The 25,673-nt window shown below is 35.7% G+C and overlaps 1 protein-coding gene and 1 pseudogene across 5 annotated transcripts in view; both read left to right on the top strand.

The window, feature by feature from the left end:
- The window catches only part of HMCN1 (hemicentin 1), a 482,162-nt gene that overhangs the window by 339,618 nt on the left and 116,871 nt on the right, over window positions 1-25,673 (top strand). For all 5 annotated transcript variants that reach the window (XM_036234516.1, XM_036234517.1, XM_036234518.1 and 2 more), the window contains 9 exons: window positions 1,540-1,663; window positions 10,586-10,687; window positions 11,473-11,649; window positions 12,364-12,515; window positions 13,651-13,774; window positions 18,447-18,622; window positions 20,929-21,025; window positions 22,232-22,354; window positions 22,724-22,885. In XM_036234516.1, the coding sequence (XP_036090409.1) occupies window positions 1,540-1,663; window positions 10,586-10,687; window positions 11,473-11,649; window positions 12,364-12,515; window positions 13,651-13,774; window positions 18,447-18,622; window positions 20,929-21,025; window positions 22,232-22,354; window positions 22,724-22,885 (1,237 nt within the window). The remainder of the gene's footprint in view (window positions 1-1,539; window positions 1,664-10,585; window positions 10,688-11,472; window positions 11,650-12,363; window positions 12,516-13,650; window positions 13,775-18,446; window positions 18,623-20,928; window positions 21,026-22,231; window positions 22,355-22,723; window positions 22,886-25,673) is intronic.
- Window positions 1,728-1,846, top strand: LOC118613145 (annotated as a pseudogene).

The following is a 25,673-nucleotide window of genomic DNA, read 5'->3' as shown; positions in this document are numbered from 1 at the left end:
AACCATGGTCACAGTTGAGTTAATTCAGGGGGAGATTAAAGAGTAAGAAGAAATGGGACAGGGAACTGAGCAAGTTCAGAGTCTTAAGAAATTATAGCATCGAAAGGCCATGTGCAGAAGTCAAAAAGTGAATACAAATGTGTGAGTGTTTTGCTTATCATGTTTAATACAGTATGGCTGGAGAGTAATGGGAGTTTACACAGGAGTATATGGAGAGAAGATCATTTCGGGTTCAGAATGTGGTAAACCCAGAGAGCGAGGCTGAGTTAGGATTTCATTCTGGGAAAAATGGGGAGCCATGAGGAGCTTTGAGGGAGGACTGGTAAAAGGATCAAACTTGCATTATGGACAAACTATTCTGGCAACAGTATGCAAGATAGATTAACAGTTTGGGAGGCCGGAGACACTGGAATATGAATTAAGCTATTATAATCCCATAGTGGCTATGAGAATGGAAAATAGGGGCTCCGAAAAATGGAATAGTGTAATAAATAGGAGATTCACAGTGGCCTCTGAAACCCAGACGAATGAGAAAGTAGTGCGTACCATTAAACAAGATTGGGAACGTGCAATGAGAAGTAGGTTCAGAGATACAAGGAAACAATCACAAGCCTTGCTCTGGATATGTTAAATTCCATGTGCTAACCTGTCCATCAGATAGCTGGAGCCACAAGTACTGAACTCGGGAGAGAGGTGGAGGCCAACGCTATAAATTTAGGAGCCTGCGCTAGATTCTTCACTGAAGCCAAGGGTTTGGCTGAAAACCATAAGAAAGTTGTTTCCTTTTTATGAGACACGAGGAGAAAGCAGACTATGTAATCTAAGAAAGTCAGAAAACGAGAACTGAGGGATAATGCTGTGTCTTCAACACCTAAAGAGTGAAGTGATTCCAGGAGTATGTAGTCGACAAGGCCAAATGCTGTAGATGAGAGAGTATGAGAGCACTGCATAGGCTGCTGGATATTGTGATTGGAAGTTACTGGTAGCCTCTGAATAATTGGTTTCGAGAAATAATTGCTGAATTGCCAGCTCCAAAATGATGGAGGCCAGTTGCAATGGGTTTAAGAGAGAAGAAAAAACAGGAAGAAATTTATCTGTATTTCCATTACTCATATTTCATAATTTTATTGTTTTTCTGGCCCCATGACCATTTAATCAAAAAAGATTGTTGTTTTAAAACTATTTATGAAGTGTTATATAAATGTGACCATGTTTTTTCAAATAGCTTACATTTTCATCGCATACCTAATAGTTCAGTGCTAAGGTCTTTTATTTAGTGGCGTTTTATGACTTTACCAGCAGGCTGGCCTTAGGTTATTTTGTGTTTTCCAATGACTAAGATAAGCCTTTCAATCAAATTAGTCTATTTTCTTGTGCATGATGAAGTGATCTGGTTCTCATCTATCAAGAGATAATTAAGACATCGTCATAAAATATAAATAGACATTATAAATTTAAATGAGTTTGTGTATCTCAGCATTTGTTTTCGAACCCAAGCGTAAAGTACCACATGCTGCCATGCTTTCTGCTCCCAATTAGATCCAGTCTTCGGGTCGAGTTCTGCAAATCGCCACAGCCCTGATGGAAGATGCTGGCAGATACACGTGCGTGGCTACCAATGCGGCCGGGGAAGCACAGCAGCACCTTCGACTGCACGTGCACGGTAATGCCATTCCCACGCCTGAAAAGACTGTTTTTGCAGCCTTTTCATTTAACATGGTGGGCTTGTCTATGGCCATGCCACCCTGACCAAGCCCGATCCCGTCTGATCTCGGAAGCTAAGCAGGGTCGAGCCTGGTTAGTACTTGGATGGGGGACCACGTAGGAAGACCAGGTGCTGTAGGTATAAAAAATACAAAAATTAATAAGGGATTATAAGCTGACAAGGTTCTTGCAATCTATGAGGTCAACCAAGGGTTACCTCACATAAATAAGTAAATAGCATGGGGGGGCTCATTTTTATTAAATTACAGTGTGGAAGAAGCAGACGTTTTAGTCTGTATGAAAAAACTTAGATCCTTTTTTGTATCACTGTAATTATAATCGATCATGTTAACATCTTTAGTTTTCAGATTATCAAATAAGATATACTAGAACTCAAAAATAATACACTACCCTGTGTTTTAAATTATTTAAATTCTGTTAACTGATAATTTTCTGCAGATAACTTCTGTTGAAAGACAAAAGTTGCAGGTTGTTCCTTAGTGTTATCTGTGATTTTCTCGCCTGATTCTAAGAGGGGTTTTGTGAGTAGAAACAATCCTTGACTTAGGATCTTCCCTCATTTGCTTTAATGATAAGTCCGGTGGCCGTGGATCACCTCATGAATATTAACAGCCTCACCATGAACTTGAAAGATTACCTGCCCTTGAATACAAGACTTCAGACCTCTGGAGGGTCATCAGGAAGGGCTAAGAAATGTAGGATTGGACTTTCCTAATTCAGTCAAGGATATTGGCAGAGAGCTATTCAAGAATTCCACATACGTACCCTTCATTTTCTCTAATTCACATGTTCGTTAGTTAAACCATTCATTCATTCATTCATATATTCACTCCACATTTCCCGAGCATTTTAACATTGGAGAATGCCCCAGCACCTCACTTAATTCTAGGTATTTAGTAGGCAGTCAGTAACTATTTAATAAATATAAGAGTAAATGGTAAGTAAATGAAAATATTTACATTGAACATTGAATTCTTCTTTATCTGCTTCTTTACATATTTTTTTTTTATTTAATCAACCGGTTAAAAGGTTCAGATCAGCAATTCCCTAAATGTTTTCAATAAACCAATTTATTCTTTCCCCAGCTCCCTGAATATAAGCGCCTAACTTATGGATATCATACACACAAACCATGTTCCCTAAGGATGACCTTTATTTTTTTTTACAACTTAAAGGCGAGTATCTGATGGTAGCCATCTTGGAATTGGCTCACCATGCTTGAGAGTTTGGGGACAGGCTGACCCTGCTCTCCCTTAAGTTGCCTTGAATTCACCTTGTTCCTCCCAAGGCCTAACATCTCATCCCTCGTGGTCTCTGGCAGCTGTCTCCAGCACAGACTCAGACTTTTACTTCTGCGTAAGAGTGTGCTGTGGGTGGACTTGCTCTTCATTCCCCACTTTACTACCCTGAGCCTCATTCTCTCCTTTCTGCACAGGCTATTTCTCTTTTCCTTCCAACGATTCCAGTCCTTATCTGGTCTCCGTTACTGGCTAAGAGGCAACGGTTCCATGGGAAAGCTGGTTCTGTTGCAGTCACCTCACGCACTGAAGTCAGGCCATCCTTGGTTTTCATTCTGTGCTAACCTTGGTAACATCGAGCAAACCATTTAATTTCTTTGAACATCTGACTTGCAGAAGGCTTTTGAAGTTTAGAGGTGTTAGGTATAAAACTCCCACCTCTAGTCTCTCAAGTATTATCAAAAAGGACACTTTGTTCTCTAGACTGGCTTAAAATACTTAAATAGAGACTCTATAATGAAGAACAGAGTGTAAGTCTCTGGAACGAGGAAGAATTAGACCTTATTGCTTGGGGTACCCAAACTTCACTGTTTATCAAATTGTACACGTTGCATGTTAAAAATACAGCTTCCCGGGCCCAGTCTCAGATCTTCTAAAGCAGCATCTCTGATGTAAGTGGTCCATGTGCCACTGCTTGGAGAAATATTGGCCCAGACTCTAAGGACTGGCCTAGAGACTTGCCTGTGTAATCAAGAATGACTGAAAAGCAGAGTCCATAGAAGAAATCAAGAATCTCATCAAATATAGAGCAACAATAGAGGAGAAGAAGCACGGTCAATACTTAGGAAAACAAGTCTGATTATGGTAACAAAAAAGCATGTTAGCAGGAGAGACAGCTGGGGTACACCTACACGGAAAATACTCAGAGAGATAGAGAGCAAGCTGGAAAACATGTGGGTTAATGTGAAAAGTAAGAGAAATGGAAGGTTAGTCATTGTAAGGATTTATTAAAAACTACCAAATCAGATGGGGAATATAAAACAATCTTTGTGATATGAATCACAAATAGAATAGAGGTAAGATGCAGTACTGGCTGAAAATGTTTCATCTAATACCATCTTGACTTGTCTGGATAATAGTTCATCAACCTGAATGTAGAATAAATGATAAAGCGAACTTTTAATTGAGTACTTGTTATGATCAATCTGGAGGAAGTAGTTGACTAAGTGCATGTGACAGGAATTCGGACAGAAAGCTGGCACATGCTCTTGTCACTCATGATAGCAACATTGCATTGGATATAAATGGCTCCAAATTGGATTCTATCCTCTTCAATACTTGTATGAATAATTTTAGTGAGAATTGGAGATGTTTCAAAAAAATAGGAGTTTCTAAGGAATTAGAAATCTCAGAGTTTAAAATGACAAGTTAATCCGATGTGAATAACTACATAAGAATATGATGGGAAAAGAGTGGTTTAAAGATACCACACATTGAAACACTTGATGTCTTAATGGCTTTCTTCAATTCTGTAGATATGGTGATTCAGGTTCATAATAAAGATAATCAGTCTTAGAAGTCAATGATAGAAGCTTACGTATGAAGAAGAAGAGCGCAATTAGCACTGTTGTACTATTTCTGACTACCTCCAAAGTATTATAGCTAATTCTGGTGCTATATATTAAAAAGAACATTGGAAAATATATAAGGAAGCAGCTATCATTTAATTTAGTTCATTTATTACTTTATTTAATGAATTTTGTAGTTGCCTTTTTAAGTTAGAATTTGTTTTTATCCCAGACTTTATCAAGGGGATAACACATTCAAGCAAATGAGCATTTATGATACTCGTCACACAGAAGTGTTCAGTCCTGAGAAACTCAGCTTTCAACTTGTTTAATGTTTTCCTTTCTTATGAAAGAGATCATCAATGCTTCCATTCTTCTCAAGGATGAAAAAAGTCTTTCCAAAAGGTGGAGTAAGGGTGCATGGTCTCCTGGACTAGAAGACCGAGTCATGATGATGAGAAAAAGGAACATTCTCATGATCCCCTGGGTTTTCTGGGGGAGTTCTATCTTTTAGAGAAGACAGAGGCTCTCAGTAGGTGGTCCTTTTTGATCATCAAAGTTTTGTAATTCTGGAAGTTCTAATTCTCTAGACCAAGCTATGAAATTATATCTAAACCTCAGATATTTGCCAAGTGAGACAGATGTTTCCACAAACAAATGATTATCTGGGGTCTAATGGCTCAAGCATTCATTTTGTCTGCACTTAATCATTTCCTGGGAAAATTCAACCATGGTGAAGCACCCAGAAGTATAACGTTGTAGGTAAAAGCATGGGCTTTGAATTTGGGCTCCTATACTACCAGGTGATATCTGTAGAACAGTGAGTTTAGATGTTAACTGTTTGAAAGTTCAGGTTCTGTAGAATGGGAAGGATAATGATAATGCCATAATTGGGAGGTTGTTGAGAGGATTAAATGAAAGACTACACATGCAAAGCTTGGTCTGGTGCCTGGTTCCTAGTCATCATCAGTAAATGGAAGCTCACGACTCTTTTGGCCAAAGACATTTTTAGCTTCTGGTCCTTCTCATTGCACCAGCATTTTAACAAACAGGTCTAAAGTCCTATTGCCTTTACTTTTGGCCAAGACCCATCTGGGGTCTGTATTAGTTGTCTGGTGGAAACATTAGTAGAGTACCCCTTAATTTAATTTTATTATTTCAAAGTATTTGCTTGGCTAACATCTGCTAACACCCACTTAAAAAAGGTTTCTCTATCGTTTCTGTGTTTTGCTTAATAGCTTACTTGTGGCCTAAAGGAGACTTGGGAATATTGTAGGGAACTTTCTTTCTTAATGGATAACTTCAGTTCAGGACTCTACTGTTTTCGCAGTATAGATGAATTTATTACTCACTATATCATAATTTGGGTTGTTAGGGAGGATTAACTCACCCATATCACTTTTAGTCATATATTAATTCACATTTAACCAACATTCGAAAAAGTCAATTCAGGCCTTTGAATGATTAAAGAAATGGGCAGAATCTAGCCTATGATGTGTCCAGAAGACGGTATTGTGGTTTTGGCATGATTTGCACATGTAGCTTTTGGAAGAAGGAAAATAGAGAGAAAAGACCAACAAGCTGAACGGAATTCAACCTCCTGCTTGGAGTATGCAGACATCTTCTCATTGTTAACATAACACGTCGTTACCTTACTAATGCTTCTGTCTAGAAACTTCTTCGCCTAAATTCAAAATCGCAGAACTATCCCTTAAATGCTAGAAAGGAATATTTGAATTTATATTTGTATTTACTTTTTACCTAAGAATGTCCCAGCACCATTTGTTGCAAAGACTATTTTTTCCCCCACTGAATGGACCTGGCACACTTGTTGAAAATTATTTGATTTTAAAGGTAAGGGCTTATTTTTCTAATCTCAGTTCTACTCCATTCTCTATCCTATGCCTGTACCACACTGTCTTTTTTATTCCTTTTTTCCCCAGCTTTATTGAGATATAATTCACAAACAAAATTATACATAAAGTGTGATGATTCGATAGTCACCATGCTGTACATTAGGTCCCCAGAGTTTATTCATCTTAAAAATGAAGATGTACTGTATGCCCAGGATCTCCCCATGTCCCCACTCGCCAGGCTCTGGTAACCACCATTCTACTCTCTATTTCTATGAGTTTAACTTTTCCACATATAAGTCATATAAGTGAGATCATACGGTGTTTGTCTTTCTCTCTCTGTCTTATTTCACTTGGCATAATGTCTTATAGGTTCATCCATACTGTTTCAAGTGGCAGGAGTTCCTTCTTTCTCATGGTTGAATTATATCCCTCTGTATGTGTGTGTGTGCGCGCGCGCGTGTGTGTGTGTTCACGTGTGTGTGTGTGTGTGTGTGTGTGTGTGTATCACATCTTTTTTATCCATTCTTTGGTTGATGGGCACTCAGTTTATTTCCATATCTTAGCTACTGTGAATAATGCTTCAACGACCATGGGAGTGCAACTATCTCTATGAGATACTGATTTCATTTCCTTCTGCTATATTCCCAGAATTGGGATTACTGGATCATATGGTGGTTCTGTTTTTAATTTTTTGAGGAAACTCCATACCGTTTTCCATAGTGTCTGCACCAACTTACATTCCATAACAGTGTACAAGGGTTCCTTTTTCTCCACAATCTCTCCAACACTTGTTATCACTTGTATTTTTTTTTTTTTATAATTACCAACCTAACAGGTGTTAGGTATTATCTCATGGTGGTTTTGATTTGTATCTCCCTAATGATAAGTGATGTTGAGCTCCTTTTCATGTTACTCTTGGCCATTTATATGTCTTCTTTAGAAAAATGTCCGTTCACATCCTTTGCCTATTATTTATCAGATTATTAGTTAGCTTATTACTGATTTATTTGCTATTGAGTCGTATAAGTTTCTTATGTATTTGGGGAATTAACCCCTCATCAGATGTGTGGTTTGCAGGTATTTTCTCCCATGTCATACGTTGCCTTTTCATTTGGTCGATGGTTTCTTTGCTGTATAGAAGCTTTCTACTTCGATGTAGTCCTACTTGTTAATTCTGCTTTTCTTGTTTGTGCTTTTGGTGTCATATCCAAGAAAGCATTGCCAAGGCCAATGTCCCTATGTTTTGTCCCTACGTTTTCTTTTAGGAGTTTTGTGGTTTCAGGTCTTACATTTAAGTCTTTAATCCATTTCACGTTAATTTTTAAGTGTCATACTGTCGTGATTAAATCGATTGATTTTCATATGTTAAACCAACCCTGCCTTCCTGGGTTAAGCCCTTCATAGTCATGGTGCATAATTGTTTTATATGTTGCTGGATTCACCTTACCAATATTTTATGGATTATTTTTGTGTCTGTCTTCATAAGGCATTTTGGTCTGTAGTGTCCTTTTATTGGCTGTCTCTGTCTGTTTTTGTTACGGAAAACTGGCCTCTTAGAATGATTTGAGAAATATTCCCTCTCTGCTATATTTTGAAAGAGTTTGTGAAGGGTTTATGTTAATTATTCTTAAATGTTTGGTAGAATTCACCAGTAGAGTCATGTGCCCCTGGCATTTTCTTTGTGGGAAGTTTTTGATTACTAATCCAGAGTTCTGAAAATGTTGTTTTTGACACTATTCCAGTGCTCTTGGTTTTATTTATTTATTTTTTTAATGGTGGAGTGGATTTTTGGAGCTCTTACTCTGCCGTTCTTGCTGACATCTAATCTTTTTTCTTTAAATTCTCTAATGGACTGAAAAATAACCAACCTCCTCCAAAGCCCTTTTATTTCTTATTCCTACCATATTGTTTTATTGCAGCTTCATAGTCTGTCAAAGCCTTCAATGATCACTTCAGTCCAGAAGGCTTTAAGTGAATATTTAAATAACTGTTTTGAAAGAATGTGCCATAGAATAATTATTTTTCCTTTCCAGTTGAAAATGTCAGAGAGCCATGCATGTTTAAAGGTCTTTTGCCCTTAATAGACCATATCGTAAATCAGAATTCAGTGCAGAAAACAGAAACATTCTAGGCATTTTAAAGCAAAAAAAAAAAAAAAAAAAAAAAAGGGAGAGGGTTAATACATTGAATTAGATGAATGGAAAGGAACTATAGGTGTGAAAAAAGAGTGGGTTCTTTGTTTTGACTTTAGGAGTAACTTCCAGAAAAACAGAGACGTGACCCACAAAGGCATCTACTCCTAAGGACCGACTTTTAAATTTGTCAAAAACGGGCTTTGAATTTTATTTTTGTTGTTTTTGTTTTTAGTCATATTTGGTACTAACTTCTGCTTTTATTTTTATTATTTATTCTTGACTTCTTTTGTTTTATTTAATTGGTCTTTTTCTAGAATCTGAGTTGAGTGCTTAGAAAATTTGTTTTTATTATTTATTAGTTTTGAATATATTAATAAAGACTTAGTTTTCAATTTATTAATATAATTTTCTTTGAGTATTTATTGCTTGGTGACATTCTATAGATTTTAATTTTAATCTAACTCATTCTAATTTATTTTTTTCTAATCTTATACTTTTATCTTGATTTTTTTCTTTAATGAGGTTTTTCTCCATGTAGAAAGCTTCATATTTTTCTTATTGATTTCTAGTCAATTTTACTATAGCTTTATTAAATTGTGGTATAAATGCTTTATTAACATATTTATTTTGTGGCCTAATATATAGTCTCTTTTGAAAATCAAAATAAAGTTTGAAAAGAATATCTATTCTTTGTTAATTATAAATACACATACATACACATATCCACACAGAATGTCAATGGGTTATTTTATTTTTCAAGTCCTTTATAACTTTATTTTTGTTTTACTACATAGTCAATTTCTGAGAAAGGTGTACTAAAATATGATACTTTTAGATTTTGCTTTTTAGTAATTTTTGCTTTGTTATATGATGCATAAAGCATTATCATCATAATGGATTTTTCATGAATTGTAACAGTTTAATCAATAGAAAGCATGTTACTTGTTGCGTTTTATGATTTTTGCCTTGTATACCAGTTTGTCAGAAAATTGATATTACTCTTGTCCTGTTACACTTTTCTCAGTCTCTTTATTGTGAACATTTTTCTGAGTTTTTAAAATTTATTTTTTTATCCACTTGGATTTTTTAATTTAAAAAAATCTGTTAACCCCCAATAGTGTTAATAACTCTCTGCCTATTGAACAAGAAAATGAAGTCCCTCACATTTATGCTCTCAGTGTATACATTCGATTTTATTTTTGCCTTCTTTATTTAATTTTTGCTAAATTAATGAATCAGTCGCTTGATTTTATATGAGGTGGTGGTGAGGGGCTCCAGTGCATTGAATGAGTTAAATTTACAAAATGTATGTTTTATAAACTTCAAATATTAACTTATATCTACAGCACCGTCTCCAAATAAGACCTATAGTTTACTTCTAATTTTTTCATCCTGGCATTCCATCTATACTCCTGGGGATAGTGAACACATGAGACATTGCCCTTCCAAACTGTTATTCCTTTTATGCCATGTTTCTTAGATTTTCTGAATTCCTATATTAAATAACAGAACAGCATTGCCTATGATTTTTTAAAGTTAAAATGTAGTTTTCCATTTTATGTTACTAATGATGTAATTGTAACTTTTAAATCAAAAGGAAAAAAAAACAAGTAATAAACAAAAAAAAAATGATTCTAATTTCTCTGAAGTGGTTTAGAATAGTACTAGCCAAAGATAAAAGTCAGATATGTTGAGAAATATTGATTTCTCCTTCATCGGAAGAGTTCAAATGTGACAAATTACTTCTTCGTATAAAGAAACTACATCATCAGACCAATCAAATTTATTGGAATAGAAAAATACTCCTTTAACTTTTCGAACTAATCTGCTAATCTCCAATTCTAAGGATTTTCCTATCTGGGCACAGAGAAATGGATGGTCCAGAAAAACTATTCAGATATTTTTTTCATCCTGTTCTTCAATTTTACTTAATAGTATAGTTTTATTCCAAATATATCAGTGTATATATGTGAAAGAAAGAAACGATAATTCACACTGAGAAAACAGTTTCAATTTAAATACCTTATTTATGTGAGTTAATTATCTTTCGGGGCTTCTTGCAGAACCACCCAGCCTGGAGGATGCAGGGAAGATGCTGAATGAGACCGTGGTGGTAAACAGCCCGGTACAGCTGGAGTGTAAGGCAGCTGGAAATCCCTTGCCTGGTATGATTATGTGCGGACTCTGAACTTCACATCTTAAGATTTTGGGGAATAGCTAAGTCTGTTTATGAGCATAATATAGTAATTACTAATAAAGAGAAGGTTGTAGAATACATTTCAAGGGTAAAAGGATATCATTAAGTAGATGATACCTTTGAATTTTCATTGCTTTTAACTACATGAAATACTTTACCTATTTAAACAATGTTGAAATATGTGGATAATTGTCTTATTATCCTTATTGTAGTAACACACATGATGTTTTATATACTTTTATGTTGAAAAATATAGTTTTATGTAGTCCAGATTGATTATCTTTATAAATTAGTCATTTGATGAGGCTATTATTTTGTTTATTCTTACTACTGGTAAGTTATTCATATGTCTTGAAAATAATATAAATATTTTGAGGCTAATAGTGTATATTGTGTTTGGTTTTGATTAGATACATAGACAAAATTTTTATAGATGAGAAGACTATATACAACAAAAAGAAATAAAATCAGTTAAAAATTTGTACCAAAGGATATTGATACGTTAGAGATAACATAAAGAATATTTTTTTTTATAAATTAATTTCAGGACTCTTTTATTGGCTTGGCTATTCATGTTTTTCTTAGTGTTACCTTTTCTTAAAAATCAACCCTAAAAAGATATTTAAACTGAAATGATAAGCATAAGAATAAAGCAATTGTTACTATTTTAGTTAAGCTCCAATTGAGTGTATATATTGAGCTTTTAAAGGAAAAAATTTAAATAAATGGGCTCCTCACTTCTTTCCCTCGCAGCTGTCACATGGTACAAGGATAATCGTCCTCTCTCAGGTTCCACTAGTGTGACTTTCTTAAACAGAGGACAAATCCTTGATGTCGAAAGTGCGCAGATCACAGACGCTGGCATATACAAGTGCGTAGCCATCAACTCAGCTGGAGCCACGGAGTTATTTTACAGTCTGCAGGTCCATGGTTAGTGCCGCTTCTCCTAGATTCGTCCTGGGGCAGAGACACATTCAAATGACAAAGTTCTTCCATAAAAATCTAGCGTAAACATTTAACAGCGTGTTAAAGTCGTCTTCATTTAAGAATGCAGCGTTCTAAAACCGATAAACATTTTTATTTACACTTTTCTATTAGACCTGTTTTCACATGCTGTTGAACTCGTTTTCTTTAGATGAATTGTTGAAATAGTCATCAACAATCTTATCAGCTAATGACAATACCTCATTTGTAAATAATTGTCTATCGGAATCATAATTTTAAACAAATGACTTCAAGTTATTATCTTCAATAATGCTTTTAAAGTGGATAGAGTGGAGGGATGGATGGACACACAGACACACACAGACACACATAGACAGACACACACACACACACACACACAAGCCTGGAAATTAAGAAATAAAAATCCATTCTGGTATCAAAAACTGGACTTTAAACAAAGTAGTAAAACCTATTATCCTTATCTGTAAGATGGAGAAACTGATAATTGCCCTACTAATCATGAGATAGATGTGATTAGAATTCCAAATAAGAGACGTGGAAGAACTTACTGGGGTGGGGGAGACCCGATGTAAGAACACATCACTGTGCACATTACATGTAATTTTCATTATTTTGAGGTGAAATATCCTGTGATGTTAACATATCTTACTTTTATTCATATTTTTTATTCCCTTTCAGTGCCCCCATCAATTTCCGGCAGCAATAACATGGTGGCCGTGGTGGTTAACCACCTAGTGAGGTTAGAATGTGAAGCCAGAGGTATCCCTGCCCCAAGTCTGACCTGGTTGAAAGATGGGAGCCCTGTCTCTGGTTTCGCGAATGGGATACAGGTAGGTACTCTCTGGCATTCCTTCAGTGAAATCTACTACGTGACTATTCAGTACAGAAAGTACAAACAGGTAAAGCTGTTAAAAAGATCTGGAGAACAAGGATTTACGAATGTTATCCAGAGCCGTACACATACACATAAATACCGTAGACACACAATTGGGATTTCTAAACAATCAACTGAAAGCTCAGTTTATCCCAGAGTTCCCTTATATCATAGGCAGTGCTTTATTTTGACAATTTGTTTTAGATATTGTCTACCTCCCCATCCCCGTTCCCTGCCACCACTGTAAGAGATACTTTACACAAAGAATGTTCATCAACAACAGGAAACGGAAATTTCTTGGAAGAATTTAGAGTTAAATTCTTAAATTTAGAATTAAGTGTGTAGAAATAATAATGAATCAGAAAACCATGTAGAGTATATGTACTTCTAAAAAATCATCAGATAATAAAGTAAAAAATATATAAAGGCAACATGATGAGAAATTAGAGTCTAAAAAATTTAAGGACTTTACACTGACTCGAAATCGAAACTACAGAAACGTGTGTGTCTCATTTAAAGTGTATTTTAATTTTATTTTGCCTAGCAGAGAACATAGTTCTCCCACCATTCTACTTTAGCTATTTTTGAAAATGCAATACTTGCAGAATTTGGGATCATAAAAGATCTAGAGTAAATATTTTAGAGGTTCAATTAGATCAATGGGAGAAACAAGCAATGAATGTAACTAATTTATTTGGCTGCTAGTTTGATGTTAATTTTAACTTCTTGCTTGTTCTTTCAAAGATAAATTAGGAGGACTAGCTCCTCCTACCTCCACCTCGTCTTATCTTTCTCCCTTGGTGGCTTTGTCTTTCTCTGTACTAAGTGTGGGTGAAATTGGACCTTCGTTTGATGTCGTACACAGAGACTTGCTTTCAGCGGTCATTACCAAGTTTGGTTCTGGCCCCTCAGTCTTCTTCCACAGAGAAGATGGGAAAGAGAGTAAATGATGCTTGCCCACTTTAAAATATCCAAGTAGGAATCACAGGCAAATGTCAATTGATCGACCTCAGAAAATAAGAGAAAACGTTTGTTTACACGTACTGTTCTCGGAGGGCATGTTGGTTATTTAGCTTTCTTATCATTGATAGGTTCTGTCTGGGGGCCGCATTCTAGCTTTGACCAGCGCCCAAATCAGTGATACGGGGAGATATACCTGCGTGGCAGTGAATGCAGCTGGGGAGAGACAAAGGGACATTGACCTCAGAGTATATGGTGAGACATTTGAATAATTACTTCTCCTCCGATGTAGCTGTGTTTAAGTCCTAAGATCATTGAGGAACATTAAGGAAGTTTTTGACAATAAAGAACTATGACAATAGAAATGATACTACAAGATTTATGCAAATTTTCCCTTCCTGCCTCATATTTAATTAATTTTATTTTATTAAAGTTCTAAGAAATTAAAATGCATATACCCGTCATGTAGGGCACTGGTTTTCTGGATCTCCCTGAGGAATGTGATGTGGAGAACAGCTTTGCAATTGAAAGATGCGGTCTCCTCCCTAAAGCAAGTTTTTGCGATCTATTCTACTAGAGGCTTTGATTTTATCATTTTTTAAATTATACTTACAGTCAGCTTATTTTACAGTCAATACTGTGTCTATGAGTTAAAGGCTATCTGAGAAGCAAAAGTTAAACGAAGCATAAACAAAACAGAAACAGACTCGTAGACACAGAGAACAAACTGAGGGTTGCCAGGTGGGAGAGGCTTGGGAGTCTGGGGGAAAAAGGTGAGGGGATTAAGTAAAAATTGGTAATTGCAAAGCAGTCAAGGGGATGTGAAGCACAGCACAGGGAATATAGTCAATAATATAGTAATAACGATGTATGGTGTCAGGTGGGTCCTGGAGTAATCAGGGGGATCACTTCGTAAATTATATAAACGTCTAACTGCTATGCTGTACCTCTGAAACTAATGTAAAATAATGTTGGGTGACACCTGTAATTGAAAAAAAAAGTTAATCCAAGCATAAACTTAGACAAAATTGAAGTTTTTTTCCCTATCTGTGATGCAGCTGTAAGGTACCAAAGGGATGTCTGATTCCATCTCAGCAACGGCCCCCAGAACAGAGCTGGGGCCTCACTGGCCTCCATCCAAAGATTACACTTGTCGTTCCGCACGTTGATGCCTTTGCATTTAGAACTCTTTCAGGCTTTTTTCAAAGTCTTATTCGCGTTACATTCCTTGGTTCATGGAATAGTGAATTTGTTTCTTCCGTGGCCCCTCAAAGAATATCTGTTTAGTGAAGGCCTTCTTTCCTTTTTTTTTTTAAACAAGTATTTATTTAAATTAGTTTCAAGTATACAGTACATTGGTTTGACATCTATATAGCTCGTAAAACGATCCCACCAATTGCTTCCTGCCTCCCCTGGCCCTCCACACAGGCCTCTTTTCTAAGTCCCATTTCACTTCCAAATAATTCTCTCCTATTCAAACATATTACTTTTTTTTAACCTCCAGACCATATGGGTTGACTTCTTTTTAAGGTTGCCAAAAACAAATGTAATTATTACAAATAGCTTTTATAATAAGTCATAATTTTTTAAAAAGGCCTGTTGTTGCAACATGGATACCATACCATACATGTCTAATTAAGCTGGAAAATCCCAGTTAGCATCAATAGACTGCCAAAGGGCTCTCTGTGCATCTCTCTGCTGTTTCTTCAGCAGTTGGCATGAGTCTGTATACAACCTCCTGCTTTGCTGGTGCTCTCAGTCCGAGATGACAGGTGGGTCTAAAATGCCCAGCCTCAGGGATTCTAACGCCTTCCCTTAATGGGCCTCTTTGATGCTTCATGAAGAACTGGAATATGCTGATCTAAAATAGCCTTGGAGATCGATGCTTCAATCAATCAACGTATATGACACCATAGCTCCTTCAGTCGTTAGCAAGCAGGCAGAAGGGGAGTAGTCAGTGGCTTCATGCAGCAGTTAAAATTGGGATTGGCTGCATTTCTACCTTGATCAGTATCAAAAGCAGACCTGGGAGATGATAAAGAGTTGATATTTTCCAGGAATTATAAAGATGTGCATCACTCTTCTTTATCATTTACTGAGCTACTCCCCCACCTGGTCTGAAAACTAGGATCTGTTATAAAAAATCAAGAGGCTAGCTAATATGTGTATGTTTGAGAATGTATATATATGTTTAGCATTTGAAATACATATGCATAACAAGCTACTAAAGAAGTGTAAAATTAAACCAGGTTTTTAATCTGAAATGAGTTTACAGTGTATGTTCCACTACTAGTATTATTTCCATGCATTATATTCCTATATTTGTGGTAGTAACCTTGGCAACCTTGTGTCTAATTGGAGCCTAAAGAATGTGCAGCCCCAAAGGTAAGTCTCCTTTAGATTTATGTTGTATGGAGTAGGAGGAGTCACAGTGAGTAAAACGGTGATCCCTAACATATACAAAAGGACTTCAGTGGTATTTTTTCTCCCTAGTATAAATTCAGAGTACATTTTACCATATTCTGAGGTGCCCAAAAAAGAGAATTGAGTTCTTCAATGATTTGGATTCCTGTAGAACCTTTTCTTTAAACTTCAGCTCGGAGAACTTCTTAGAGATCGTACATTCCCCAGCATCTCGATAAATATAAGCCTATGGCAATTCTAATTTCGATAATTTAATTTAGCAAATATAATGCGTAGGATGAGAAACAGGCACAACACACCCCATTCTAAGCAGCGTAACCACAAAGCAAAATAGGGATAACATGTAAGGGAGCCGAGGATCTAAAGGGTAGAATCTTCAGCTCTTCTCAGACTAAACACAAAGTTAGAAATGAAAGACAGGGCAGAAAAAAAAAAAAAATAGATGCGTCTCAGTAATATATATCCTTGGCTGAAATTAGATTTGCTTGAATTTATGTTCTTTAAGAAACAAATGCTCTTTTGTTTTTACATTCCCCCCTCAGTTTTAAAGACCTGGTATCCTTTTGAACTTGATTTAACTCACTTAGCTGTAAAGAAAAATAATTGAAAGAAACATGCTTGGAAATAAATTTGCATTCTGCTTTCTTGAATTATTTCTTTGTTTTACTTCTATAAGAATCCATAAGGAACTCATGTCCTTTTGTAAATTCTACACATAATCTAAGATAAATGTATTTTCATACAGTTATAGTACTTTTTTATCCACTGAGACCAGTCTACCCGAAATTATTTCTAAGCCGTGAAGCTGACTATTCTTTTTAAGGCTTCCTATGCTAAGACTGATAAATAGATGTTTTCATAATATCTTCGAAAATGGCACTGATTGTGCTGATTTTGCTAATGTTATAGCAGTTTTAATCTGAAAGTTGACTAGTGTATATTTTATCTAATGCATCACATACTAAAAACAACTACATTGTTTTCTGTTCTCCATAGATTATTTTAAGCTTACTGAGAGCCGGGTATCTGTGCACTATCAAATTTAGCAGAAGGGGCATCATGAACCTCTGTACAAATGCTCCCCTAGTCTGTCTGTTCCTGTCATTTCTTCCTTTAGCATCAGTGCCTTTGAGTGTAGCACAAGTCCTGCATCCAGAACAGCACAAGAAGGTGCCCTTAGTTCATTTCACGTGCCTTTCCCTCTGCAGAAGATGTGGTAGCAAAGAAACCTCTGGTTACAGAAACACATCACTAACGTCTGTTGCATTCATTGTCATTTTGCCACATGCCGCCGCTGCAGTGTGAAGCCGGAAGCAATGGCTAATGGACTATAATAACTTTCCTCACCACAAAGATCTTATTTCCAACAAAGCATTTGGAAAGTCTTTTCGGAGTCCTTTTGGTGCATCTTAACCTTAAATAAAGCAACAACTACAAATATGGTAGATTTTCTACAATCCTAAATAGTTATAGGATTTAGTGAGAAATGGCCAAGGAAATTCTCCTCTGTGCTTTTTAATAACAGACTTGATTTCCTCATTAGTTTATGTATTCGAACTATTATAAACACAGGCCCGAAAGCGTCCTTGAGGGGTCATGGAGCCCAGCCTCTCATTCTTGGCAGCGCTGTTCCTAAACCATTGGAGACAAATGATCATTTACTCTATTTTTTTTTTTTAATATACCCAAAAGAAGGAGACTCCCTAAACTTCTCCAAGAACACATTTCAGCATCTGACAGACCTTATAGCCAGGGAATTAAGATTTTGATCTCATTAACATTTCAGCTCATTTCCTCTTTTTTATGTAATCGTGAGTGTGTTGTACAGCTGGTCACTGATTTAGTTTGTTCTTTATTGTACCATTTGTACTACATTTTTCTATCATAGAAAGTGGACAAAATTGCTTGAAAAACCAAAAAGAGCTTTAAACTGCAAGTCAGAAGACTCCTAGCTTTGCCACCAATTAGTCACCAATTAGTCAAGTTATTTCGATAAACTATTATCTGTTCACCCATTTTATGATTTGCACATTGTGACTGGATGGGACTGGATGATCTCTTTGATCTCTGTTTTTTTTATTTTGCCTCGGTGTCAATGAAATTTATTTTCTTTTGCAAAATATATAACTATTCCAAGTGTATTTGCTTTTGATTCATTGTTATTTCCCAAATATTTCATGAATGATTTATTACTTCGAAAACCTTAACCAGTAACATCTAGTTCAGGAAGTTCCTTAAATGGGCCCTTGATGAGAACCTCCCATTCTAAAATGTTTTGAAGAGAAAAGTTAGTGAAAACTATTTTCGTTCAACAGTAAAACGTCAATCAGTGGTTTGTAAACACTTGATACTGACCCGAATGCAAAGAGCATATATTAGAATGATCGCGATCCTACATCTTAAAAGAACTAATGGAACTAGTCAGTGTCTGTCCTGATGATGAATAAAGATAAGCAGTGTGATTACCTGTTTTATTCTGAGGGAAAACCCGTCTTTCATTTAGTTCCACCAAACATCATGGGAGAAGAACAGAACATCTCCATCCTCGCTGGCCAAGCTGCGGAGTTGCTGTGTCAGAGCGATGCTGTCCCCTCACCTACGCTGACTTGGTTGAAAGATGGCCGCCCCTTGCTAAAGAAACCAGGCCTCGGCATCTCTGAAAATGGAAGTGTGTTAAAAGTAAGTCTACAGATTCATTTACTTCTTGTTATATTATGCCTAAGCTCACGGCGCTGGTATTAATTAGCCCCTATTAAACTTGCCTGTCTTTACAAGTGTTATACTAATTTCATATTATAAAATTCTAGGAACCCTTTCATTAATAAGGTTTGTGATATTTTTAAATTTTATGCTTTGTAAGATTTAAATATTTAATTTTCTATCCATATTTGTAGCTAGAAGCCATCCAAAAGCGCTTCTGGGACAATATTATAGAAATATTGTAAGGAGTGCCTCATCTCCAGTCATTCAGCCAATCAGCAATTCTAGGAATTCTGAGGAGGGATGCAAAAAATGTGAGATGTATTTCCTGCCCTCAGTGTCTGCTAATTCCACATAAGTATATGAAAAACTGACAGTTTATTTGAAAATGCAGTAAGTTCTGTAAGTCTGAGTTAATTATCGAGTGGATGGTACAGACAATACATTTTGGGAGCATAAGAAAAGGTGAAGCTATGTTTGCCTGGAATAATCTCGGAAAGTTACTTGGCTTTTTTGAGGGTTAGATGGGACAAAAGGTACGGTTAAGGAAAGCAACTGAGCTAATGCGGCTGAAACAGGGAAGTTAACAGAGTGAATATGTGGACATCATTTTGACAAGGTTGAGTTGAGTGAAATAAGAGCTAACATTTAAAGCCGGCCTAGGAATTAAGACTATTTATAAATTCTCCATAATATCCCGAATGAGATATTGAAAGACTAGCTAAGTAATCTGCCCATGGTTCTAAGTGGCAGAAATGGAATATGAATACAGAAGTATAGCCTCGGAATCCACGCTACAAACCATGGCACCTCACAGCCTTTGGTAAAGAAAGGCCACTGCAGACAAACAAAAAGAGTCTTGAGAAATGGGTGGTGGGTGTCGGCACACAGGAACCTGAGAAGCCTAGACAGGGAGGACAGGAGCAGGGGGGAGAGTGGGAGGGAGCGTGAAGATGTGTGTTAGAGAGAAGAGGGGAGAGACCCTGGGAATTATGATCCTGTGATAATGGAGCTATTGAGGAAGGAAAGGCCAGAATCACTGGTGGAGGAAAGGAGGATAAGTCAATCAAGCGATATGGGGTTTGGGGGTAAGCAAAGAGCCCCGCCCCTGCTCAGAGGCAGAGCCCAGCGTTCGGAAGGCAGCTGGTAGAATTCTCAAACCTCAGCTCTGACTGAATGACAGAGGGAGAGGAAGACAATTGTAGGAACACAGGCCTCTGCTCTGGTAGGGGAGAGCCATGTGTGGTTAAAACAGTCTTAGCAAATTTTGCTGTTCAATATTGGGATGTTAATGATGGTGAAGAAATCCTGGGATCTATTGAATCTCCGTCACATAGGTCAGCCTAGGCACCCTGGAGTATGCAGGTCCCCCCGAGGGGCACAAGGAGAAGACCATGTGGAAATGAAAATTCTGCAGCACCCCACTATACTAAATACTGTCAATGATAACTCCAACTTCAATGATTCTCCCTCTTTTGAATGTTTTAGCAATCAATTGATTGCAAAGTTATTTAGCAATCAATCACATACAGTTTGTTGTACCTTTTGTATTATTTCATTATTATTTATAATTTGTTTATATTAAACTCTTTTTATTTATGTTCACATACTTTGTATTCTCAACCAGATTATAAATTTAAGTCAGAAATCATATATTACACTATACTTCTTCATATCTTCTGTCTGCAGTACCTGGTTCAAGATTCTCAGTAACTGCTGAATGGTCAGCCAGTGAATGAACAATGAATGAGTATTGATGCATGTTGCAGATAAATACATGGAAAATATTTACCGATATTCAGTTATATACCAAGCACCAAACTGAGTACTAGGAGGTTGAAACTAATTGAATATCATTTTTGACTTGAAGAAACTTACAAACCCAGTATGGGAAAAGAGGTGTAATAAGCCAGTAATCAGGATGTTATTTTACTGAATGATATCCTAGACATATAAAGATTGTATATTTTAAAGCCTTAAAAACTTATACAGAAATTGTGATTTTATTGCCGTTTTATCTGAATTGTATTGAAAAGGCCTTTCTAGACCTTCAACGGCTAATATTAATGAAATCAAAAGAAGGTAAGACATAGATGAAAATTGTTGAATCTTGAGTCTTGAATGTGCATATGGCCATCCATTTTACTAGTCTCTCTACTTTTTATGTTTTAAAATATTCAGAATACAAATGAAAAATAAGAGATCACAAACAACATTAATAGAATAGCCCCAATTACTGATGAAATAGAAACTGTGGTTTCAAAACATAATTTTTTTTTTTTCAGATTGAAGATGCTCAAGTTCAAGACACTGGTCGTTACACTTGTGAGGCAACAAATGTTGCTGGGAAAACTGAGAAAAACTATAATGTCAATATTTGGGGTGAGTGTCTTCAGCTTCTGTAAAGCAAATGGTGAAGCTTGTGGTTTAACCTTTCATTCTTTGTGTCAACTCTTAAAATGGCATCTCATAACTAAAACTGATCACAATACACAGGTGGACACTAATTAGTATGTTCAGTGAGTCTTTGATTAATTGCTCTTGATACCCATATAATTAATTCAAGAGCAATTAATCATAGACTCACTGAACCTAAATGTATTAGTGTATTAATCATTGTAACTTTGAGGCAGAATGATTCTCCTCTCCAGTCCAAGTAATAATGCCTTTTAGCTTCTACAACCAGGATCTTCTAATAGTAGAGCCTTCTCCATGAACGGAGAGTGGGTTGGTCAACCGAAAATAAGTCAGAAGGCCAAATTATGTATGAGAGTTGCGTGGGTGTGGGTGTGTGTTTGAGAGAGAGACAGAGAAAACATATACCTGTGGGTAAGAGGTGGGATTACTATGGTGACCAGTGTGAATAACAATTCTTGCTTGAAATTTTACTATTTTAGGTAATTAATGATTAAAAAGTGCTCCCATTTCCAGTGTATTTATGTTTATTTTAAATACTTCTTTAAAAACATTTGTAACATTTTAAGCCCTCTCAATTTTTATTGTATTTTTAGATTTTTTTAATTATTGAGATAAGGAGCTAAAATTTACCTCCGATTATAAAAGTTTATTTAAAAACACATTTAAAATAAATAGAGGAAATAATTTGCTTTCAAAAGGGAAAAAAAATTTTAACACTTTAAAAGTACGCATTTATGGTGAAGGTCACATTAATTATAAATCTTCATAATCATTTAAAAAATAATCTCAAAGAAGGTTATGAAAAGTGTTCATATTCACCCTATAAAAGAATAAATTTACTTTTTAATAGTAAAACTTACAATGTAGTAAATTTATATTTGCTACTTATTAGTCATGTATCATTAACTTCTGCTCTTACCTCCTTCTCTTCTCCCTCCATTTCTCTTTTCCTTCCTTTCTCATTTCTTTCAAACAGTAAAACTATTCATATAACTCCCTATATAGATAAGATCACATAGGTGTTATCAAGTAAAGGTTGAAACCAAGAAAGATTTGTAGTGATGATCAATTAGAAAGTGAGGTGTTTTACATGCGAACTGTTACGGGAATTTCATATTAAATGATTGTAAAAATCACATTTTGTATTTTTTTCTCCTTTTCATCTTTCAGTGCCACCAAGTATATATGGTTCTGATGAACTTGGTCAACTTACAGTCATGGAAGGGAACCTCATCAGTCTGTTATGTGAGTCAAGTGGGATTCCACCCCCGAATCTCGTTTGGAAGAAGAAAGGTCAGTTTCCATCCTTCGACATTTATGAAATTAAATATAAATGAAATATTGATGAATTTATATTTATTTGACAAACCTGTCAAATGATTAACAAACTTTCCAGAGGTTTGCATACCAAACTACCAGACCGCATAATTAAATATTATATGTGCAACATGTGATACTTCCACACTAAACAGCTTAAGATCTAGAATTCTGAGGCTGACCGCTGCCAGACAAAATTAATTTTTTTAATTTTAAAACAGTGTCATCTGCTTTTTAGTTACTTCAATTCAAAAGTAAATAGATAATGATATAGAGTTATCAGAAAATGTACCCAAAATGCTTTACATTTTTGCTTCGTATTCTGCCATTTGGCTTTCTCTGCAGGTTCCCCAGTGCTGGCCGATTCTGCAGGACGATTCAGAACTTTACCTGGAGGCAGACAGTTACAGATTTCAGGTGCTGAAAAATCCGATGCTGGGCTCTATACATGTGTGGCGTCAAATGTCGCTGGAACTGCAAAGAAAGACTACAGTCTGCAAGTTTACGGTAAGTTATTGATTAGCCAGGCTTTGGCACAATTTTCTTTAAATCTTTTCATCTTTCCCTTTTCCTCATAAGTTTAAGATGCACTCAAAGTGGTATAATTATACTATACTTCTCATAAAACCCACACATTTGAATTATGCTGACATAATCAAGATAAGTTGCTTATTTCTGGCTGTTATTTGTCCAGCAGTATTGTTGTCCTGTCTAGATCAGCTCGGTGATGGCAGACACCTGGATGTGGCCGTAATTTGTTAGCGGCAGTATAGTGGACATGTGGAATGAGGAGGGGGGGGCATTGTACCATGGGGTAGATTTATAATGTGTAATCAAATATTTTAGATAATAATTAGTATTAGATTTTAAAGTGTTTAATATGTAATTATCTCATTCAGTCTTTACCTGAGTTGTAATATGAGACAAAACTATTATTGCCCACATTTTACATTAGCATAAACTTAAGCCCCGAGTAGATTCCATGACTAACTGAGGTCAGGTGGCTTGTATGTGATAGGAATGAATGGCAGTAGAACACAGGATTACTCACACTGACTCCTTTTTCTTCTCATATGTATATCTGTTGAAAATGGTCTAATTTTTGTTCATAGATTTAGTATAAATTAGGTGACTTCAGCTGCAAAGTTAGAGAATAACTACTATCTGTAGCTTAAAAAAGTCGTGGTTTATTTTCTCACATCATGAGAAACCATAGGTTGGCAGTCACAGATTGGTCAGCACTAAACAAATAAAACTAGAAATGACAGAGAAGTTACAGCCGTTAAAACAAATTCAAAAGATCATGAGAAATTAATACAACAATTAAATGCCATAAAATTAGACAACCTAGAAGTGCATAAATTCTTCAAAACAGTCAGTCTTTCAAGAATGAATTATGAAAAAAATAGAAAATATGAATGGATGGATTACTAGTAAGGATATTGAATCATTAATCAAAAACCTCCCAACAAACAGAAGTCTAGGACCATCTAGTGAATTCACCAGTGAATTTGACTAAAGATTCAAAGATTTAATACTTATCCTTCTGAAACTCTTCCAAAAAATTTAAGAGGAAGAAATATCTCCAAACTCATTTTACAAAGCCAGCATTAGTTTGATACCAAAAACCATATAAGGATACTATAAAAAAGAGAAAATTATGGGCCAATATCCTTAATGAACATAGATGCAAATGTATTCAACAAAATATATAGCAAACCAAATTCAACAATACATTAAAAGGATCATGCATAATGATCAAGTGAGATTTATTCCAGGGATGCAAGGATGGTTTAACATTTACAAAGCAGTCAGTGTGATACACCATGTTAACAAAATGAAGAATAAACACCATAACAAAATGAAGAATAAAAATCATCTCAACATATACAAAGAAAGCATCTGACAAAATTTAACATCCATTTATGATAAAAAACTCTCAGCAAAGTAGGTATAGAGAGAGTGTACCTCAACATAATAAAGGCCATATATGACAATTCCACAGCTGGTGTCATACTCAGTAGTGAAAACATGAAAGCCTTTCATTTAAGATCAGGAACAATACAAGGATGCCCATTCTTCCACTTTTACTCAGCATAGTATTTGAAGTTCTAGACATAGCAAGTAGGCAAGAAAAAGAACTAAAGGCATTCAAATCAGAAATGAAGAAGTAAAACTCACTATGTGCAGCCGACATGATATAATATATATAGAAAACCCTAAAGATTCCACCAAAAAAAAAAAAAAAACCGGTTAGAACTAAGAAATGAGTACAGCAAAATTGCAGGATACAAATCAATATACAGAAATCTGTGGCATTTCTATATATTAATAGTAAACTATCAGAAAGAGAAATTAAGGAAACAATCCCATTTACAATAGCATCAAGAGAATAAAATACCCATAAATAAATTTAACCAGGACCTGAAAAACCTGTTCACTGAAAACTGTTAAAAAAAACTGATAAAATAAATCGAAGAAGAAACAAATACATGGAAATATATTTCAACTCATGGATTGTAAGAATTAATGTGTTAAAATGTTCACATTACCCAAAACAATCTACAGATTCGATGCAATCCCTATCAAAATTCCAGTGGTATTTTTCACAGAACTAGAATAAATAATTCTAAAACTTTTTTGGAACCACGAAAGATTTTAAATCGCCAGAGAAATCTTAAGAAAGAAGAACAAAGTTGTAGGTATCCTGCTTCCTGATTTCAAACTATACTATAAATCTATACTAATAAAAACAGTATGGCATTGGCATAAAAGCATAAAAGCAGATACACAATTTAATGGAACAGAATTTACAGCCCAGAAGTAAACCCACACATGTATATGAACAAAGTAATTTACAACAAAGGAGCCAAGAACACACAGAGACGAAAGGACAGTTTCTTTAATAAATGGTATTGGAAACCAGACAGTCACATGCAAAAAAAAAAAAAGAAAAGAAAATTTAACCTTGACTACTGTCTTACACCATATACATTATTAACTCAGAATCAATCAAAGACTTGAATGTAAGACCTGAAATACCAAAATCCTGGAAGAAAAATAGGCAGTAAGTTCCTTGACATTGCTCTCAGTGGCATTTTTGTGGATCCAACTCTAAAGGCAAGGGAAAAAAAACAAAGATAAGCAAATGGGACTGTCTCAAACTAAAAAGCGTCTGTGCAGTGAAGGAAACCATCATCAAATGAAAAGGCAAACTACTGAATGTAAATCATACATTCAACAAGGAATTGATATCCAAAATATATGAAGAACTCATACAATTCAACAGCAAACA

The sequence above is a fragment of the Rousettus aegyptiacus genome, unplaced genomic scaffold, assembly GCF_014176215.1.
Source record: "Rousettus aegyptiacus isolate mRouAeg1 unplaced genomic scaffold, mRouAeg1.p scaffold_m13_p_17, whole genome shotgun sequence".
In the NCBI taxonomy this organism is placed as follows: domain Eukaryota; kingdom Metazoa; phylum Chordata; class Mammalia; order Chiroptera; family Pteropodidae; genus Rousettus; species Rousettus aegyptiacus.
The sequence above is the reverse complement of the archived record's forward strand: the minus strand, read 5'-3'. Positions and strand labels throughout refer to the sequence as shown.